This window comes from Schistocerca piceifrons, chromosome 8 (assembly GCF_021461385.2).
Source record: "Schistocerca piceifrons isolate TAMUIC-IGC-003096 chromosome 8, iqSchPice1.1, whole genome shotgun sequence".
Lineage (NCBI taxonomy): Eukaryota > Metazoa > Arthropoda > Insecta > Orthoptera > Acrididae > Schistocerca > Schistocerca piceifrons.
The window spans coordinates 385,697,467-385,720,361 of record NC_060145.1 but is presented as its reverse complement, the minus strand read 5'-3'; the positions used below and the strand labels follow the sequence as shown (position 1 = coordinate 385,720,361).

The following is a 22,895-nucleotide window of genomic DNA, read 5'->3' as shown; positions in this document are numbered from 1 at the left end:
GTCGTATGTTTTCGTTGGTGGCTGCCGCGCACTTGTTATATATGATGGACAACCGAGGACCTGCTCGGGCTGCGGCCAGGAGGGCCATGTTAGAACTGAGTGTTTGCAGCGCCGCCTCGTTCAGGTGCCCCGCAATGAACTTCCCCAACGATCCACTATGACCTCTCTCCCGCTAACATATGTGGAGGCGGCACGACATGATGTGATGGATGATCAAAACCTGCTACCTCCTCAAGCCGCTGCCACCTCCGTTGGAGAGTCAGCGCCGTCGACGACGCCGCAGCCCAACGGTGCAGAGGTTCCTACAGCCTCCGCCCACCGCAGCGTCGTGGGCACCCAGCCACCGTCACTGTCGGGATCAGACACAGGGATTCCTAGCGACCGAGACTGTGTCGAGCCCTGCCCTCCAGTGGATGTCGAATCTCGGACCCGAAAGCAAAAATCACCCAAGCGACACAAGAAGAGGCGATTGTCAGCTGACGAACAGGACAGGAATGTGAAACCGGCGGAAGACATCGACTTAGTTGACTCGCCCACAATTGCAACGGACTCCAGTGGCATCATTCACCAGAAGGTGCCTGAAGACAAGGAACACTCTCCTAAATCCGGTGGCCCAGAAAACGAGGCGCACTGCGTCGACTCCCAAAATGTGGGCTCCTGTGAAAGCGTCCAGCCCCCAATGACATCACAATCGTCTCTTGGTGATTGGGCAGATGATATGGAGGCAGATGACGTACAGCAAACATCGATATCTCCACCAGAGCCCATGGCTGACAATGAGCCCGGAGGGCTCTGCCAGTCAGGGACTCCTACGGCACAGTAATGCAAAGCATGCAGGTGGATGGCTGTGTGGTGTGTGGTGTGTGAAATCACTGTGGGATTGCACCGGCACACTGCCTCCGCCTCTTGATATGTCTCAGTCATACCGTGTGGGAACAGTCAGCGTAAATGGTGTCCACTCCACTGTCAAGACCCGCATGTTACACGACATGATCAGAGCGGCAGACTTGGACATTGCCCTTCTTCAGGAGGTCCGTCCCGAGCTGTGTTTAGACCTATATGGCTACACCACGTACAGCCTACCCGTAGGTGATGGCGCAGGAGGAACGGCCATCCTTCTCCGAGATGGCATAGATGCGACGGACGCGACGTACTTGCCGAACGGGCGAGGCATCGCACTCACACTTGGCGCAGTGCGCCTCATTAACGTCTACGCTCCCTCCGGTAATTCGCACCGTGGTGACAGGCATGTCTTCTATTCGGAGGAATTGGCCCCACTTTTGCAAGGAAATATGGACCATTACATAGTGGGCGGCGATTTTAACAGTGTTCTGCGGCCCGAGGACCAGATACCGCATTACGTCCCATGCCCGGCTCTACAAGCATTGACACGTGACCTCGCGCTCCACGACACATGGCTCTTGCATCATGGGACCCAGAGTGGATATACGCACTTTACCAGCCATTCTGCCAGTCGTCTGGACCGGATATACGTCTCGCGTGCCCTCCGCACAGCAACCCGTGATGCAGAACTCTGGCCGACGGCCTTCACGGACCATCTCGCGTACATCTGCACTGTCACCTTGCCCCGACAACTCACAAGACGCAGCAGGGGCCCGTGGACGCTGAACGTCTCCCTCCTTCGCGAGGAAGCGTGTCGGCGAGCAGTCACTGACACGTGGCGTCGATGTATCAGGCGCCTGCCTATGTATGTTTCCACGTTGCTGTGGTGGCTGGGATGTGTCAAACCTGCCCTCCGAAAGACCTTGATGGCCTACGGGCGTGACAGATCGAACTGGCAAAGGGCAACATCGGAATTTTACTATACAGCGTTACGTGAGCTGGCGACGCAACCGCCGTCTCCCGAACGTCAGATGTCCGTACAACGCATCAAAGCTCGTCTACTTCGCATCAGGACAGAGCAGCTAGACGGTGTCCGCATCCGTGCGCGAGTGCAAGACTGTATCCCCAACGAAACAGCGTCAGTGTATCACATTGTGCGCGAGAGGCGCCACCGCAAACGTCAGCTCATTACGGCGGTAAACACGGAGGACGGCGGGTGCGCAGTGACACAAGCGGACATCGCGCACACGTTCGCCAGACACTATGGGACCTTGTACATGGAAGATCCGCGGAATGTACGTGATTATGACGGGCTGTTGCACGATTTTCCCGCCCCTCGGGACGTGGCACCCGATGATAGTCTGCTGTTGCCCATTACACCCGACGAGCTGACATCGGCCTTGGCACGTGGAGCACCGAACAAGTCGCCTGGGCCGGACGGTTTACCCCTGGAATTCTACCGCACTTTTTACCACCTTATGGGTGACAAGTGGCTCCAAATGTTTCAAGACCTGATCCGCCCTGGTTTCGCTGTCCCCACAGAATTCACAGAAGGCATCTTGATCCCAGTTCCGAAACCGAATGGTGGTTGTAGGTGGCAGGATTTTCGCCCACTCACACTCCTCAACAACGACTACACGATCTTCGCCCGTATCCTCCGCGCGCGTCTCCACACCGCTATCGGGAAAGCCATCCACACCGATCAGACATGTTTAGGTGGTGTCAGCAACATTCATACGGCGCTAGGAGCATACCGCGACGTAATTGCTTTGACGGTGGCCTGCAAAATACGAGGCGCCCTTGTCGCCGTAGATTTTGACCACGCATTCGACCGCGTCGATCACGGCTTCTTACGCGCAGTTTTGCATCGCATGGGCCTCTCTCCGGAGTCTGCACAGGTGGTCCTTCGACTGGGCCACGGAGCGCGCTCCCGCATGATGGTCAACGGTTATCAGTCTGGTCACATTGTTGTTGGACGGTCAGTGCGACAAGGGTGCCCCCTGTCGGGCATATTATTTGCTGCAGCACTTGAACCAGCTTTACATGGTCTACGGCAGCGATTAACTGGTATCTCCTTGCGGGACGTGACCTTTTGTTGTGGTGCATTCGCCGATGACGTGGTGTTCCTGGCCAGATCAGAGGATGAAATGCATATGGCGCTACAGTGGCTACGCCAGTACGGGGCGGTCGCTGGGAGCGTCATCAACGTGAAGAAGACAAAATACATGGATGTCGGAGGGGGGATTTCCCACACAACGGCGGTGCCCTTTGACAAGGTGCCCGTACTCAAGTGTTTAGGAGTGCAATTCTATAGCAATGTCCGCCGCACGGCGGCGGCTACGTACCGCCGGCTCCTACACCAGACACGTGCTCTGCTGCAGGACAACAAACTGTGTCGCTTGGATATGCTCCTAAGAACACGTTATGTCAACACCTATCTTGTCTCAAAACTGAACTATTTTGCGCATATCCTTCCCTTGACAGCTACGATGGCCGACAGATTTCAAGCAGCATATGGACATTTCGTAAGCACCGGTCTGGTTTTTAAAGTCCGATACGCCACCCTGACACTGCCGCAGCGGGCGGGCGGTATCGGTTTAATTCACGTATATAACCGTGCGCGATCGCTTTATCTCAACACTATGCGTCGCATGTGGACCTCTGCCCACGCCACTCTGACGGGCACCCTGATAGCGGAAGTGGCACCACACTCTCTGCATCTCCCGGTTTCTGTAGGACACATTTCACCGGCACTCACCCACATCAGAGACTTCTTTATTGACTTCAGCTACTTACGTTCAGAACTTCCGACGACACGGAAGCCCAGCACAAAAGACTATTATCGCCTCTATCAGCAGCGGCAACCTGTAAATACGGTCACCCACAGACACCCTGAAGTTGCCTGGAACACGGTGTGGCGAGCGGTCCACACGCCTTTTCTACCTACGACGGTGCGTTCATTGTGGTACGTAGTTGTGAATGGGAAGTTCGCTACTCGTCAGAGGTTACATTCCATACATCTGACGGACGACCCCTTGTGTCCGACATGCTCAGTCGCTGACTCGGATGCACACCGTCTGACGTGTGCCGCGACCAGCGAGTGCTGGCTACTGACGCAGCGCATGCTGGCGTTACTCTTGCGGCGATTGCCGGAGTCTATCTCCCCTGATGACGTATTGCGCCCCGACGTCGTATACTTTCCACCAACCAGAACGAACGCCGTTAACTGGCTAAAAGGCATGGCCGTTCACTACATATTTTGCGATGTTCCCAAAGGCACACTCGACTTTTGGTCCCTATTGATGACGACACATGCAGCTTTCAGCCGCCACCCGAAGTACAGAACTCGTTTCGCAAATTATTTAGGTTCATTATTTGCGGATCCTCCTGCTCACTGGGGCGTTCCGGGTATGAGACGCTGAAAATGAAGACGAATCCTGGAGCATATTGATCCTCTACGGACGGAACAGGGGGGAACCCCTCCCAACAGGCGAGAAGACGACTCGGACGCTCGGCTACGGCAGTTGTAGGATCTTTCTTTGTAATGAAACAAAATAAATCTATAATACAAAAAAAATGTTGTAAAAATTAAATAAATAAATAAATAAAAAGAACAACATCGACAAACCCACTCCATCCTCTTCCTGATCCTTCGATCCTCGAACTCGAACACGTTGCTTGGGCGTGGCGGCGGGATGGCCAGGCTTCGGGTGTCGACCCCTGCCCTACCCGTCGTCCTGCTCCTGCAGCGGTTCATTAGGGCAAAAAAAAAAAAAAAAAAAAAAAAAAAAAAAAAAAAAAAAAAAAAAAAAAAAAAAAAAAAAAAAAAAAAGATGGTAGAGCACTTGCCCGCGAAAGGCAAAAGTCCCGAGTTCGAGTCTCGGTCGGGCACACAGTTTTAATCTGCCAGGAAGTTTCATAATTTGATACATGTCTGTATAACAAAGGTTACAAAAAGTTGCACTTACATAGATGGATAAAACAGTGAGTAACCACCTACACCTATAAAGTAATTGCACACAACTAAGTAAAAAAACTGTAAATTGACCATGAGCAATGCATAAAGGCGATTACAAGAAAACATAGAATATAGAATGCTAAAATAATTAAACTGGATAGTTTCAGTCGTTTATTGTCAATTAATGTATAGCTATGTTTAACTTGCTACCATTATGCACAAGTAGAAAACTGATAAAGAATAAAAGCCACTACATAAAAAATTCAAACAACTGAAATGTTTTTTTTCTACGTATCTGTACAGTAGAACAATAAATACCGAAGTTCTTAAATGAGCGCTAGTTTTTTGAGCAAGAGTAACTGAACTCACTTCCCCTGAAGTTCCCTCGTACATTTTGTTCCTCATTCAAGTCTTAGTGTTCTGAACAGTACACTGATGTCCACTTCAATACAGAGACGATTCAACTTCTTTTTAGGCAGCTCTTAGTACGTAGTTTAGTTACTCTGTTTGTGATTAGGTTTTATGTACCCTTAAATTTTTTGCGCTGATACTTTTAGCCACATAACGTTAATGGTGCAACGTTGTTTTGGCCGAAAAGCTTATGTCTTGCAGATCTGTGTTTATTCATATCTCACTTTTTAATTATTATTATTATTATGTGCGATTGGACCCATACGGATCACGCAAAGCTTTTCCGATTCAATTTTTTAATTCTCCAAACTTCTCTCATTCTTTCCCCATGAATTCTCTTTCTTTCCTCTGTCCATTTTGTCCCCTGTCTCTTGCAAACTTCATTCTCGGGTTGTACTTTCCAACTGTTGATTTTTTGCCTGTATACATTTCTGTTTATAACTTCTGAAGAATTTATTTGTGCATTTGCTAGATCTGTTTTGGTTTCTTGTATCCAGGGTATGGTTTTCAATTTTTCAATGTATATTAAAATTTTGTGGGAGAGTCTGGGTGTTGGGAGTCTGTGGATATGACCGTAAAATTTTAGTCTTCTTTTCCGGATGTCTCCGGCGAGGTTAGATAATTTTTCTGTAGTTTTCCGAGACTGTAACCTGTATCCATCTTCCGTTCTTTTTGGGCCAAGAATCTTTCTGATAATTTTGCGTTCCTCTTTCAGGATGCCTTCCAGGTCGCCTTTTCTACGGAGTGTGAGTGTTTCGCTGGCATATAGTGCTTCGGGCTTGATTACTGTATTGTAGTGTCGTATTTTTGAGTGAATGGAGAGACACTTTTTATTGTAGATGTTGTGGGTTTTCCAGTATGCTCTTTTCACTTTTTAATATTTTCTATTCTTTTAACACAAGTCAATGGTGATGCAACCATCAGATGTTTTACGTCATAATCTTTTGTTTAATCACTCACTCACTAACGTATATATTTAATTATGATGTAACTTTGGGCAACCACTGGTCATTTCCGCTTTTATCGTACATAATGGCAGCCGGATTTAGTTGTCAACACATGACTGAAATTACCCAGTTCAGTTCTTTTCTTTTTCCACGTTTTCAATGACAACAAGATTTTTTGTAATCTTAATATTTTCGACATTTCGCGGCCCTGTCAGCAACCGTATAAATATTAATTAACAACAGCCTCAGTTGCAATGTTTACCTAGATTTCAGCTGGGATAGCCCAGCCTTCTTCAGAGTAAAAGGAACTACGATTTGTCCATAATGGACAACGTCAAAAACTAAAAACTATATCTTACGTGATCTGGGGTAATACATCGTCATATTGGAATAACTTTTCTGGGAAACAGCCTCGGCCTCACTTCGCAACTGCAGTACGGCAGCAACGTACGTTGTACTAGAACTTTTTTTTTTGTAATCGCTTTTATTCGTTGCTCACGGTCACTTTGTGTTAGCACATTTACTGCCTGCACTATGTAGTGAACAATCACTTCGTATTCGTTTGTGAAATCAGTTACTCGTTGTTTCATCTGGAAACGTTAGTGCATCTAAGCTTTGATATTTGTTCTTCCATTTTATAGACACTTAGAAAATTCACACAACTCGCTTTTAGTTTGTTAGTAACACACAAACTACGCAGTCGCGATTTTTTATTCCTCTACATATGCAATGAAAACTTGTTTAATTGCTTTTCTTCCGTAAACATGGTCATTTTCATATAATCACAATTGCTAGTCCTGTTATTCTGTGTCTAATCATTCTACAATCAATTGTACAATAAATTGTATAGCTCTGTCAACCTAGGGTTTGGTAACCACTGGCATTTGTCTCTTCTATTGTAAATAATTGTAGCTTATTGTAATTTTATTAACAGTACACGATAACAACCAGAACAGATGATTAGCTCATTTACGTTCGTAACAGCAATGTGTTTTCTGTAATTATATTGTTCACGACATACGATAATTCTGTGAGATTTTAATTATCATTCCTGATTATTTTGTAACTTATTTTACAGTTACCTACTTACGGTCAAATGCGTGGAAAGAGGGTACAGTTTGGTATGAGGTATGTTATCTGATCCATTGTCATTGCGCGTAGTTGTATTGAAAAAGCTATGCTCTTACCTGTTTTCAGTTGTTTGGATTAAATATGTAGTGGCTTTTATTGTTTATTAATCCCATACTCGTGCATCTATATCTACAGCTACGTAATTACTCTGCTATTCACTATAAAGTGCCTGGCAGAGGGTTCAATGAACCACCTTCAAGCTGTCTCTCTACCGTTCCACTCTCGAACGGCACGCTGGAAAAACGAGCACTTAAATTTTTCGGTGCGAGCCATGATTTTCTTATTTCATAGTCATGATCATTTCTCCCTATGTAGGTGGGTGCCAACAGAACGTTTTCGCAATAGGAGGAGAAAACTGGTGATTGAAATTTCATGAGAAGAACCCGTGGCAACGAAAAACGCCTTTGTGTTAATGATTGCCACTACAATTCATGTATCATGTCTGTTACACTTTCTCCCATATTTCGCGATAATACAAAACGAGCTGCCCTTCTTTGTACTTTTCAATGTCATCCGTCAGTCCCACTTGCACATAATAGTAGAAAGTCAAACACAGCCAGATTTTAATTCTCAGTACAGGGCTGAAACTATCTAGTTAATTATTTTGCACTCCACATTTCAGAGAAAACAAGTTTTCTTATAATCGTTTTTATTCGTTGTTCACGGTCATTTTGTATGAGAACATTTACGTTTTTTTTTTCTCTGTTGCGTGCAGTTACTTCACATGTGTAAGTGGTTACTCACTGTTCTATCCATCTAAGTAAATGTAACCTTGTGAATGCTTTGGAATCTGTTCCTTTGTTGGTGAGACATGCAGCAAATTAACCACAGCTCGCTTTTCGTTTTGTTAGCAACGCACAAAAACTACCCAGTTCAGATGCTTTCAGTTTTTTTACGATTTCTATGTCAAGGCGCTGTTTGTTGTAACGGCTTGTATTCTGTTGTCATGATCACTTTGTATGATCACACTTACGGATTCTGTTGTACCATGAGTAATTACTTAACAATCGATTGAATAATAAGTCGTAAGGCGCCATCAACCTGATGATGATACGGCTTTGTGTAGCCACTGGTGTATGTTCTCTTTCATTGTAAATAATCGTAACTAACTTGAAACAGTTCGATTGTAATTAACAGCGTACAATAACCATCAGTTTTATTGCCTTCGCTCTTTTATATTTTGAAAGACTACATATCTGTCGTTAAATGACTTCTGTGAGATCAGTACTGATAGAGGAAACAGAAGATACCCAAAGAAGAGCAGCACGTTTCGTTACAGGTTCATTTACTAAGCGTGAAAGCGTTAGGAGATGCTCAGTCAACTCCAGTGGCAGACGCTGCAAGAGAGGCATTACACATCACTCTGCGGTTTACTTTTAAAATTCCGAGAGCGTTCGATCTGAGAAAGGTCAACCGATATATTGCTTCCTCCTACATGTCTCCGAAAAGACCATTAAGATAAAAGTAGAGAAATTCGTGCTCACACGAAGCGTTTCGAACAAGAATTCTTCCCTGGGACTATTAGCGACTGGAATAAAAAAGGGACTATGTGACAGTGGTATACAAAATCTTTCCGTCACACACCATTACGTGGTTTCCACGGTAGAGATGACGATGTAAACCGAAATCTTCCTTGTTTTGCTTGTAACTGGGCAAACCCATTATAAGGGCATAACCTCACCGTTATTAGTTTCTGAAGCACATGATTTCGAAAACAAACGTACGTCAGTAAATAGTTTTTATGTTGTCTTACGTCCAATATTTGTATCTGCACAGTGAGTGTACTAATGTGTGCAAACTTTGCTTACTAAATGGACAAAATATCTGAATTGTATTCTCAAGCCCAGGGTGTCAAACAGACATTCTAAATAAATATGACCCTGGCCCTGTAAGGCAGCTAATATCAGGTGTCGATAGTAACAAAAATCATTTTAAATACTGATATCGCGTACCTAGAATGCATGAATTAATAAAAGTGAAAGTTTGGGGTCTATTCTAGACAACACAGCTATTCCCTTTTTTTCTACATATAACATAAACTGTGGCTTTCAGAGGCCGATAAACAACAATCATGTACCATTACTTTTGACACTCAGTAACAAATTTTTTAATTTTGGACATATTGAGATGACAGTTATTAAAATCGTTATCTCTACACATGAAAATATTTATCACAGGAGAGAATGATTATTAAAAATCCTCATCAGGTGATTTAAATCTACGTTTTCGTAGCTGGTCAATGAGAGTTGGTGGAGAATAAAGTTACTTTTTTAACCGATGAAAAAAAAACTCTCATGTACACAATGTGAGGGTAGGTTAGTATACAAGCTTTTGATATTCAATGGTCAAAGCATATGCAACTTGAAGTGAGCAAAATCTAGACTCAACATTTACTGTGGCCGAATGCACGATGGTACTTTACCAAGCAGCATTTGCAATAGCATTGTCTCCGTGCTGGATCTGAAATGCTAATTCCCTACTCTGGCCTTGACTGAATTCACTCAGTCGCAACTTTCCTGCATTCCGTAGAGCGTTAATCTTTCCCTAGTCGAAATAATGGCTGTTGCACTCTCGCTATGGGTTGGAGCGACATGCACAATTTCTTTGCCCGCAAAAATTACCACAGGAATAATTAACTACCGCTTTGCTACCCGTCGCCATGATACGTGAAGCGTATCATCCTCACTTTGCAGAAAGCAAAGCTCTCAACACCCTCGCTTATTTCCACACACTTGTGCGGTCCACCGTGAGACGGGAGAGAGAGAGAGACTGCAATTTTAGGTCTCAAAACGCTTTTATGTAATGGGGATCGTCTCGCTAGAGAGGAATACGTTTTTATTTTTCTTGCTGGGCTGCAGCCTAGCCCTGTTAATGCGTGCAGCCACTTGCCCTCGGTTTATTTACATTAAAAGGAATAATGTATTTTTCTGGCCTTATCCCTTTCTGCGCTGAAGCCCATCGTTCTCTTGCTAAATAGGAGTTTTACGATATCATTAACCACCTGCTCGGTTCGTCTCCAAAATACATTTCGCTTTAACTTGTTTTTTTTTTCCATACCATTGTCCATATTGGTTAAGATTGTTAGGTTTCGATACATGAGATTAACTGCAATTGTCTTTTGCTGATACAATGTAATTATTATTTTTTTGAGGATCTCATACTGTATCGTCCTGTCGTTATGGATCAAGCTCATCTAAGGTTCGTAAAATCCGACAGCCTTACAATGTTGCTGAGCAACAGGCATACAATATTTCATGAAGGAACACACAGCCATTTGACCGTTTTATTGTTTATTTAAGTACAACCTAGGTTTCGGCCTTCTATGCCATTTTCAAGTATTTGATTTTATGTCTTTAACATAAATTGAAATAGAATTAATATGTTGTCAAATTCAAAGTTGCCGTAACTTAAGAAAAATATTGGCTTCCCACGACACGCCAGATGTAAAATCACCATCTTGTAAGATATCAGTAAATAATCGTGGGAGGACATCATATTTAATAAAAACAGGCTTACAAAAATTTTATTATTTACTGATCTGTTACAAGATGGTGATTTTACGTCTGGCATTTGCAGGGCGCCAGTATTTTTCTTAATTTATGACCAACTTTGAGCTTGACAGCATGTTAAATGCCATGCAATATATGTTAAAGACATAAAATCAAATTCTTGAAAATTGCATAAAAGACCGAAACCTGGGTTGTACCTAAATAAACAATAAAACAGTCACATGGCTGTAAGTTCCTTTAAAAATGTATGTCAGTTTGTTCATTAATCTCTCACCCTCCCTCACTCACTCTCTCTCTCTCTCTCTCTCTCTCTCTCTCTCTATCCGTCTGTCTTCCCTCATCTTTCTCTCTAACATGTTGCATTTCTATTATTTTCTCTTTCTCTGAGTACCGAAGATCTACATGTCAGTACGTATTAATAGCACTGACTCCGTTTATATGCTGTTTAATAAACTTATTGTATAAGAAGTACAATGTCTGCTGTGAACAGTTTCACTAAATAGTTGGTGTATCGTAGTAGTAACAGATGTATTTACTACCACCGTTTCTCTCTAGGCTTTTGCTGTGCAGAGTCAGTGGGCGCCTGTTGTACATCGATACCTTCGTGGACCAAACGCCACTCACCACAGCTGTAGCCATGATTTGGAAGCAGATGGAGACCGTGTTGCAGAAGAGGAGCACCGAAGTCGCACGACTCAGCAACTTCTGCAGCAAGCTGACACACCTGAAAAGAGACCAGAAAAACATAAATTATTACGGTGTTTAACTATCCATGATATTTCTCATTTTACGGTAACTCGTCTTGCCATCACTGACAAGTACCTTATGCCCATTTTCCTAAATCATTTTCAAATATAGTTTATTAAATAAAAAGTGTTTCTGTCTGTATAAAGTATTTTGTTGTAACTGTATTAAGAAAGTTACGCAAAAAATGTGAAAGGCACTGAATGATTCAGAAAAGAAATGCTCCACTTATGAGCTAGAAGCATTAGAGTGTTTCTTCGGAAAGTTCGCTATTGTTTAGAATATCGAAATTTTACCTTAGAGACAGGCAACCAAACTCTCAGCTGGACACGAGCTAGGCAACAGAAAACTGGGCTTAATGCCAGGCGTGTAATCTGCATTGTAACCTTCAGATTTGTGGTGCGCAACGTAAAGAGGTTGGATATTTTGGTGGCAGATAGATTGAGTCACATGTTCGATTGGCGTGATAATAACCAAGTAAATGATCAAGCCACAAAAGATCGAGGTCACGTTCTTTTGATGAGTCTGATTTTAATGCGGTTTCCTCAGTTACTCCTTGATATCAGGGAATTTCAACATCAGGATGACTGGTTGACTGACGGAAGTCAACGACAAATGAGAGAGAAATGAGCTGGTAATGCCTTATGTCTTAAGAGAAAAGGTCGTCAGTTATTAGCCCCGAGCTGATAGTAAATATAATGTAGTTGCTCCAAAGGAGCTGGCTCCTTTACTCTTTCGATATTTTCACGAATCGTTAGAAGGGGGTGGCGGGGGGTATTTAGGCATATAATTATGAAACGTATGAAAAAAATTGGCAGAAATTTATATAGCGTTTCGGAAGATGTATTTGGATTTTGTAAGTCCTTTGACGAGATCAAAGCTCGGTAATCGCTACATTCTGGTTTCTGTCGATGCATTTACGCGTTTTCCGTGGCTACTACCTACTAAGATTTCTACTGCTCAGGTGGTAGTACAAAATTTGCAACTTTTTTTGGAACCTTCATTGCACCACAGTGTTTGGTAATTGATAATCCTACATCTTTTACGGCCCATAGTATTAAACAATGCTGCCTAAGTATGGGAACTCAAATGGAGAATGTTAGGGGTAGCCAGTATAGACTATGCTGTTGAGTCCATATATCCACACCTCAACACCTGACCGACTGCCCAGGGGAAAATAAACATTAATGGCTTTCTTGTGCCATGTATATTTGTGGCTGATAACCAACCTACAACCATACTACTCGTAATAGCTATAATTTTTAGTGTGCAAATGAAGAAAATATGTAAGCAATGTTGTTCATTCATCATATCTGCACTTGTATTTGTTTTACCACCCATATATTTCATGTGCTGAGCGCATTAATAGTAACCTGAAGTCTGCCTTTATAGCTTATGATAGCAGCGATCAGAGTGGCTGGGATCGATTGCTTCTGTGGTTAACAATGGAATTTAATAATGTCCGTTATAGAAACCAGCAATGTGTCCTCGCTAATTTGCTCTTGGGTTCTTGAGCAGCTCCTCCACTGTGTAACTTTTGGCCAATTGATAAATTTTTGCCTCAGAGGAGAAATTTTCAAGAAGTTCAAAATGGTTCAAATGGCTCTGAGCACTATGGGACTTAACTTCTGAGGTCATCAGTCCCCTAGAACTTAGAACTACTTAAACCTAACTAAACTAAAGACATGACACACATCCATGCCTAGGCAGGATTCTAACCTGTGACCGTAGCGGTCCCGCGGTCCCGCGGTCCCAGACTGTAGTGCCTAGAACCCCTCGGCCTTTCAAGAAGTAGCCACTCATTGGAGAAGTTCTAAGAAGAAGATTGAAAGGATCACATCAAAAGGAAACTAAACCGTGAAACGTGGGCTGGCGATCCAATATCTACCGAGTTGGGAGGAAAGTTTTCGTTTGGAACTGTTTGGCTATTAGGAAAGCCACTGAAATTGATCACCGAAAAGCTTCTGCCCAAGCTCAAAATTCCCTTTCAAATTAGCAAGTTTTTATCTCCATCAACAGTTTCGATGATTGATATTCACACTGGAAGAGAAGTGGCAGCTCACTTTTTCCAAATAAAGCTGGTTCTCGAGACTGATATGATCGTTTAGCGTTATGTAATCAAATCGAGAGTGGGTATGTGCCAAGGGTGGCACTATTTTTGTTTATGTAACAAGTTTAGCATAACAGTAGGTCTATGGGGCGCTGGTAAGATCTGGTGTATAGTCCCTCTGACGACAAGGTGTAATATCGTGGCTTTGAGCCTTGTCAAGGAAGTTCGCTGTGAGCCAAGTGCAGTTTTATTGTCCGCGGAGTGCGAAAGGCGACGGGTGTCATCAGTAGAGACATCCCCGTGTACAATCCGGTTGAGTTCTCACAGTACTCAATCGACGTTATGGAACGCGTGGTTCCATAGTGCTGAATGCGAATCAGAATTCTGGCATTTTGGACACAGTGCGTCATTATGTAACGCACAAGTAAATGTCATTAGCGTGTGCAAAGACATATTTTCGGTCAGATACTGTAAGCTGGTGTTTTGCTAATGCCGCCCTCACTTACCTGTAGTGATTAAACCGTTTTATTTCGCTGAAAACTTGTGTATTTCTTTGTCAAATGAACTGGCCGTCAGTAATCAGGCTACATGCACAGAGAATGAAGTTTTCGTTGCATATTCAAGGGTGCAACTACTCAGAATCAGCTGCTGTGATTTATGGAAGTGTTTCCAGTCGGCCGTTGTGGCCGAGCGGTTCTAGGCTCTTCAGTCCGGAACCGTGCTGCTGCTACGGTCGCAGGTTCGAATCCTGCCTCAGGCATGGATGTGTGTGGTGTCCTTATGTTAGTTAGGTTTAAGTAGTTCTACGTCTAGGGGACTGATACACCTCAGATGTTAAGTCCCATAGTGCTCAGAGCCATTTGAACCATTTGAAGTGTTTCAAGGGCCAGTGGGTACTGATTAAAACTTACTGCGCGACTCTGGAACAGGTCTTTAAAATATTACTAACGACACACGAGAGGCCGGCGTTAAATTGACGATGTAGTATGCTGTGGTGTCTTGCGTCTAACACTGAACTGTTTCAGGTACTCCTTCGAGTAATGCCTATTTTTTGTTGTGACTTGGCAAGACAGCCAAGTCACTATGCGAGGATGCCGAAAGGCACGCGTTTACGCTCACGCAGACTGGCGTGAGGTCTGGAACAGGACAATGTAATTAATATAGCCAATAAGGTACGTTGCTGCTGGAATACTTAACTTTAATCCATAGTTGGAGAACATCGCTCTTGTTGATACATTAATAACACTCTCAATATAAACTGGTAATGGCGCCTTGCTAGGTCGTAGCAAATGACGTAGCTGAAGGCTATGCTAACTATCGTCTCGGCAAATGAGAGCGTATTTGTCAGTTAACCGTCGCTAGCAAAGTCGACTGTACAACTGGGGCGAGTGCTAGGACGTCTCTCTAGACCTGCCGTGTGGCGGCGCTCGGTCTGCAATCACTGACAGTGGCGACACACGGGTCCGATGTATACTAGCGGACCGCGGCCTATTTAAAGGCTACCACCTAGCAAGTGTGGTGTCTGGCGGTGACACCACATTTTTGGTGTAAACTATACGCACGGATGATGATTGATTGTTCAGTCAAAATTATGCTGTAACCAGTCAGCAGGTGTAATGGAACCAGGTGGATGTTTCATAGCAGCTACGTTTGAACAAAATTTTCTAGGATCCAAACTAGGAACTATCGAAGTCATTTGCGGACTAAGCTACCTTTCTTAAATGTTTGTTTTTTAGCATTTTGTTGCACACTGAAGAGCCATTGAAACTGGTACACTTGCCTAATACCGTGTAGGGCTCCCACGAGCACGCAGAAGTGCCGCAACAAAACGTGGCGTGGACTCAACTAATTTCTGAAGTAGTGCTGAAGGGAACTGACACCATGAATCCTGCAGGGCTGTCCATAAATCCGTAAGCGTACGAGGGGATCGAGATCTCTTCTGAACAGCACGTTGCTCGACAGCCCAGATATGCTCAATAATGCTCATTTCCGGGGAGTTTGGAGGACAGTGGAAGTGTGTAAAATCAGAAGAGAGTTCCTGGAGCCACTCTTTAGCAATTTTGCACGTGTGGGGTGTCGCATTGTCCTACTGGAATTGCCCAAGTATGACGGAATGGACAGTGGACATGAATGGATGCAGGTGATCAGACACCTGTCAGAGTCGTATCTAGACGTATCAGGGGTGCGATATCACTCCAGCTGCACACGCTCCACACCATTACCGAGCGTCTAACAGTTTGAACAGTTCCCTGCTGACCTGCAGGGTCCATGGATTCATGAGGTTGTCTCCACACCCGTACACGTCCATCCGCTTGATACAATTTGAAACGAGACTCGTCCGACCATGCAATATGTTTCTAGTCATCAACAGTCCAGTGTCGGTGTTTATGGGTCCACGCGAGTAGTAAAGCTTTATGTCATGCAGTCATCAACGGCACGCGAGTGGGCGTTCGGCTCTGAAAGCACATATCGATGGCGTTTCGTTGAATGGTTCGCACGCTGACACTTCTTGATGGCCCAGCGCTGAAATCTGGAGCAACTTGCACTTCTGTCACGTTGAACGATTCTCTTCAGTCGTCGTTGGCCCTGTTCTTGTAGGATCTTTTTCCGGCCGCAGCGATGTCGGAGATTTGATGTTTTACCGGATTCCTGATATTCACGGTACACTCGCGAAATGGTGGTACGGGAAACACTTCATCGCTTCCTCCGAGCTGCTGTGCCCCATAGCCCGTGCGCCGACTATAACATCACCTACAAACTCAGTTAAATCTTGATAACCTGCCACTGAAGCAGAAGTAACCGATCTAACAACTGCACCAGACACTTGTTCTCTTATGTAGGCGTTACCGACCGCAGCGCTGTGCTCTGCCTGTTTACATATCTCTTTATTTGAATACTCATGCCTATACTAGTTTCTTTGGCGCTTCAGTGTATAATTGTCAGCTTCCATAATCGTTCTGAACTTCTGTTTTAAATATTAGTTTTGCTACCATTAAGCTGTATTTTATAAGTGGCCTGATGTTTTAAGAGTTGTTAAGAGGTTTATGTCTTTGATCTTCTTTCTGTTTACTAGACATTTTGTGGCATAATTGTAAGTGTTGAAGCTGTTAGCCACTTGCCCTCGTTGACATTTCGAGACTGAAAACTATAATTGTGATCTTTTAGTAATCGGAAAGTGAGCAGTGCGTGGCTCGTGTTTGTGCCATATCTCATTTGACATCCTGTTTTTACTGCAGTACCACCTCGTTATGTTAATTTCAATTAATGGTGTCACTGAGATGCCGCCTTGCCTGCCCGTGAGCGGCAGCAGCGGCAGGTTCGAATCCTGCCTCGGGCATTGATGTGTGTGATGTCCTTAGGTCAGTTGGGTTTAAGTAGTTCTAAGTTCTAGGGAACTGATGACCTCAGAAGTTAAGTCCCATAGTGCTTAGAGCCATTTGAACCATTTTTTGACTCGCCCGACTGTTGCCGACACACATGATTGGAGTGGGGACCACTTTGGTTGGTCATCGGTCAGTCGTCTCGTCGGACGGCGTGTATTTGGCCAGCGGTCGCTTATGGGTTGGCTGTGTGTACGACTCGTGATTCATCTCTGTTATTGTACAGTCACTGCCGTTAGCATTGTCTAGTGCTTCGTGCAAGTGTTCGTGAAACTGTGTGTAGTTTGTGTGATTTTGACTGACAAGTTATTTTAAATGTTGTCGTCGACTGGCTCTGAGGAGTCGGTCAGTTGGCGTGGAGCAGTGAGGAATTCTCGGCGGGGCGTAGTTTGGCCGGGGCCCGCTGGCGGTCTCTACGTGGTGTCGGAGAGTGTGGCGCTGTTCCCATTGCTACGAGGTCCGTGGTTCACCGACCCTCGACACGAAAGTTGAGTTTTGATTTAACGGACCAGCAAGTCAAGACTGTTCACATTGAGTCGTTTGGAGTTCGTTGCCGGCTGTTGTATATTCCGGCGAGCAACAACGGTGTTTTCAAGTTGGAAACTGCTAGCCACCCTCCGGTGGAGTTTCGCCGTATTTGGTTACTTGAACTGAAGTACACCAGCGGAATCTTCTACCTTGTGGCCGTTATCGTTCCGGTTACCTGCCATGGGCGTTGACGTAAATTTCAGGCAGTATAGTTTCCCCATCGTGTTGTTGCTGTCGAGCACAGTGTGTAGTTTGAGAGCTCCGTGTATGATTGGTTGTGGGCGCCAATAACTTCTACGTTGTTCCGTTGAACTCCCTGTTGTTCCCTGGTCGGGTGAAGTGGAAGTTATCTGTCGGTTGGTTGGGTTGTCGTCGGATCGTGAATGGTTGGCCCGACTGCCTGTCTCACCTAAGCTTTGTGTTTTAAATTAGAGTTGTTTTTCTCTTAAGGCCTTCAGCCTAGTTTAAGATACTGTTTCACGTAACTCCTTTGGTATATTAAAAAAAATTTTGAATTTTTAAGTCTTCGGCCTTCAGCCGATTTGAATTTAACTTGTTTACTTCAACCTACTGAATTTTTAAGTCTTTGGCCTTCAGCCGGTTTGAGTGTCAGTTGTTTGTTCTTAAGGCCTTCTGCCTAAATTAAAGAACTGTTTCACGTAAGGACTTTGGTATTTAAAAAAAAATTATTAATGTTTTGGAGTTTTAAGTGTTCGGCCTTCAGCCTATTGGAATTTAACTTGTTTACTTCAGCCTAACTAAAGAACTGTTTTAAGATAAGGTTTACCTTTTAAATTTCTGATTATGCTTGCGTTTTAAGTTATTGGTCTTCAGCCATTTTTAAATTAAGGTGGTTTTCAGCCGGTTATTAAGTCGCAAAGATTAAAGCTGTGTGTTTAAAAAAATGTTTTTGAGCACTTGTAATATTTGATCAAATAATAAAGTTGTATGTTCGAGTGTGACTGACAGCCCCTTGTTTTGGCCCCTTTCCGCAATTTATTCTATCTGTCCTGTCATGCGGGTTAAGCAGGGCATTTCAGAAGGTTTTTATTTAAATAAATGTACAAATTTTTGCAATTTGTAATTCAAGTCAGTAATCCGTCCCAGCCTTCCATCCTACTGCCAAATACTGCCATAAGACTGCAAAGGAAAGTATATGACAGCGTCGAAAGCAACGAACTCAAGAAAAGGTATTTCAGCAGTACCGGTGAAAAATCTCGCGGGGAAATGCCTCAGCACCTTTTTACTGCCACTAAGCCACAGCAAAAGATACGAAGCTGTAAATAGGACGATGCTGACTAATGAAAAACTGGGGGGAAACACATGATCGGGACAGACGGCAGTGACCCATGTAGTGAACTAGACGCTCTGGAGCACGGGGTTTTGGGTCAAATTGTCTTAGCACCGTTTGTCAGAACAATAAATAAATTTCCAGTTTCATCAAAAAAACCTGGCCGAACCATTGTGATGCAACAATAATCACAGCACCAGACTATGTAACTCCTATAGGCAAGAGACCAGCCACCATATGGATAGACGCGTACACTCTATCTTCAACGTGTGCCACTCCGAGAAACTACAATTTGTAACTTACCTATCGGACCAACACGATAAAAAAGGAAAACAACAAAATGTAAGCAAATCCTTATGAACTTCCTGATTAGAGCATTAGAATAAACTACTACGAGTGTCAGCGAACACACTGGTTAACAAACTGGTTAACAACACCAAACCGATGAGGTCCTAACCACATCAAGAAGCAGCAACAAAGAGCGCCAAGACCTGGGAAGGAAGAAAGCTGTAGCAATCGGACGAACTAGGCGTCCCCCTACGCGGAGGGTACACCCAGTCACAACAGTCGTGCAGTGGCGAATACCACTAATTGACAATGATCATGGGACTGATGACCTCGCTGTTTGGCCCCCTCCCTCAAGTAAACAAACCATTCAACAACCATCATGAGTGTGAGAACTGAAATGTTCCTCAGTAGTGCAATTGAAATACTTTTTTTTAGAGTTATTAGTTGATTTGTTTATTTCTAGTTACCATTTTCATTACTCATTCTATGCCATTGCTGTATCAAAATATTTCCTTCCACGAATCTAAAATGTTGAATTTATTTCAATTTGTAAGGTAACAATAAGAAGTTGTCTAATAATGTGAAAGGCCAGTACTATATACAACCACTTCTCACTTCCAGTCACTGCACACGCTACACACATTATATACACATCCATACACGTTTTGAAAATGTTTGTATGTAGATATCTGCTTATTTATATTTCACGTCTCCTCTTAAACCATTGGATCAAACTTGGTACACACAATATTTACTGTTTGGAAATCAGCGCTATGTGTTGTAATAACTACCTACCTGTTAATGTGGTGAGTGTGAAAAGGAGCTCACGACACGCTAATATCCATACTTCTGTCATCTGTTATTTGAGAATGAGGGCACTTAGAGGCTTGCAACAAACTTAACACAGGATATCAAACCTTTACGAAACTTTTTCTCGCTGATGAACCCTGCAAAATGGTGAAAGGAGAAAAAGTTTATCGCTTAGTACATTTTCGCTGTTAATTCAGTAAAACTGCCTCATGATGCAAGACGTTTTAATTTATTAATTATTTGCTACTAACTTTATTCGCGATAGATTTTGCAGACAGTATTCTCATACACCAATGAACGTAAGAGAAAAATTATGTTATTGTGCAACACGTAGTTCAGGGGGTATGCCATCATAAACACTGACATGGAAAACTGCTGCATCACGCAAGACACTGCTACTTACTCTATTTGGAACACATTTCGATGATAGTATCTACGTCTGCCGCTGAATGCCCATGCAAAAATATGTCATTGTACGATAGATGGATGAGGAGATATGACGTCAGATACGAGATGTGTGAAAAATTGGTATCATGTATGACGTTTTTATTTATTACTTCTTTACTGCTAACTCTATTCACAACACATTCCGCAGACAGTAGTCACATATACGACTGGATGTACCTGGAAAATTATATTATTGTACAACACATTGTTCAGGGGATACGACGTCATAAGCTTTGAGCTACTTGGAAGTGGAATGGCAGGCTGAAATTCAGTAGAGACACATGTGAAATATGTTAAATATATGTGAAATATATCTAACATGTGCGTATGTGGGCAAAGCCACGGGTACGAAGTTCATCCTAAACCCGTGGAACGATTTCAACCAAGTTTGGTACACATATCAGTTACAGTCTGGAAACAAAACTATAGGGGTAAAGACCACCAGCCCCATATTGGGATGAACGTGATTATGTGGAGAGAGGAGGCGGCAGAAGGAGATGGACAGACAGGGAGAGGATAGGAGGAGATGGGAACAGATAGGGTGCGAGGAGATGGACACAAAACGGAAATACAAAGAGATGGATGAAGAGAGGGGGATTAAAGGACGGAGAGATAGGAAGAAGGAGATGAACAAACAGAGGGGGAGGAGGAAATGGACAGAGAAAGGGGGAGGAGAACATGGAAGTAGATGTTCAAAATGGTTCAAATGGCTCTGAGCACTATGGGACTGAATATCTGAGGTCATCAGTCCCCTAGAACTTAGAACTACTTAAACCTAACGAACCTAAGGACATCACACACATCCATGCCCGAGGCAGGATTCGAACCTGCGACGGTAGCGGTCGCGCTGTTCTAGACTGTAGCACCTACAACTGTTCGGCCACACCGGCCGGCTGAAAGTAGAGGTAAACGCGGAGTTAGACAGAGGGGGAAGGAGCAGATGGACAGAAGGGAGACGAGCAGATTGATAGAGAGGGGCGGCAGTAGGAGATGGACAGTGAGATGTTCAAAACGAGATGGGCAGAGAGGGGGCGAAGGAGGAGATGGTCAGAAAGAGGGGGAAGGAGGAGATAGAAGCCTGGAATAAATAAATACCTGGGCATTGCCAGGTAGTCTGTTAGTTGTTTCATAAAGGAACACTACACACACTATCATCTGAACTCCATTTTGTGTACCGTAATATTCCATTTGCTACCAGAATGATATTTTCACTCAGCAGCGGAGTGTGCGATGATATGAAACTTGCTGGCAGATTAAAAAAATGTGTACCGGACCGAGACTCGAACTCGGGACCTTTGCCTTTCGCGGGCAAGTGCTCCTCCGACTGGGCTACCCAAGCACGACTCACGACCCGTCCTCACAGCTTCAATTCCACCAGTACCTCGTCTCCTACCTTCCAAACTTCACGGAAGCTCTCCTGTGAATTGAAGTTTGGGAGGTACGAGACGAGGTACTGTCGGAATTGAAGCTGTGATGACGGCTAGTGAGTCTTGCTTGGGTAGCTCAGTCGGTAGAGCACTTGCTGTGATGACGGCTTGTGAGTCTTGCGAAAGGCAAAGGTCCCGAGTTCGAGTCTCGGTCCAGACACTGTACTAATCTGCCAAGAAGTTTCATATCAGCGCACACTCCGCTGCAGAGTGAAAATTTCATCCTGGGAACATCCCCGAGGCTGTGGCTAAGCCATGTCTCTGCAATATTCTTTCTTTCAGGAGTGCTAGTTCTGCAAGTTCGCAAGAGAGCTTCAGTGAAGTTTGGAAGGTAGGAGACGAGGTACCGGTGGAATTGAAGCTGTGCTCTGTAGAGCACTTGTCCGTGAAAGGCAAAGGTTCTGAGTTCGAGTCTCGGTCCGGCACACAGTTTTAATCTTCCTGGAAGTTTCATTCCATTTGCTACCCTGAGAAACTGATTCATCAGCCCTGTGTAATGAGCGAGATATTGAGCTCAAAGAGAGGATGAAGTGTTAGTATTATATATAGCATAGCTTTGGCAATAAGATAACCTAGAAAAGAAAAAACAAACGATAGGAAAGCAACAGGGAAGGTAAAACATATGTGGGGAAGTATTGTGTTATTGTCGTTATTATTATTATTATTATTATTATTGTTATTATTATTTATTTGTGTTATATCTCTTACGAAACCTCCACTCTTTGTTCTCTAAGTAATACTTTATACAGAATGTATTGTATAATAGGCACTTGTTAACCACTTTTTTAAATAAGTTAGGTCTAATGATGTATTTAAAATGCTTGGGTATTTTATTGTACAATTTTACTGCTTGGTAGAAAATGCTGTTTCAGTTTGTTAATGATTATCTCAGTTCCTCCACAGAGGAGTGTTTCTTTGAATTAAACAGCTGCATGTTAGAAGACCACTCGCTGTTGTTGTAGCGTCCTGATTGTAACTATAAAAATGTCGGTTGAACCAGTTAACTGTATCTTGAGAAATAAAAAATTCACCGTACAATGCATACTTTGCATTACTGCTGATATGTATTTCAAGGGCATGAGAGCGTGATGCAAGGCACAGTTCTCTGCCTAACGTCTCGTCTTCCAATGC

The 22,895-nt window shown here is 43.7% G+C and overlaps 1 protein-coding gene across 1 annotated transcript in view; it reads right to left on the bottom strand.

The window, feature by feature from the left end:
- Window positions 1-4,839: 4,839 nt before the first annotated feature.
- The window catches only part of LOC124712370, a 53,951-nt gene continuing 35,895 nt past the window's right edge, over window positions 4,840-22,895 (bottom strand). Inside the window, exons 4-5 of the mRNA XM_047242666.1 lie at window positions 11,424-11,523; window positions 4,840-4,845 (exon numbers count right to left, since the gene is read on the bottom strand). Coding sequence (XP_047098622.1) covers window positions 4,840-4,845; window positions 11,424-11,523 — 106 coding nt within the window. The remainder of the gene's footprint in view (window positions 4,846-11,423; window positions 11,524-22,895) is intronic.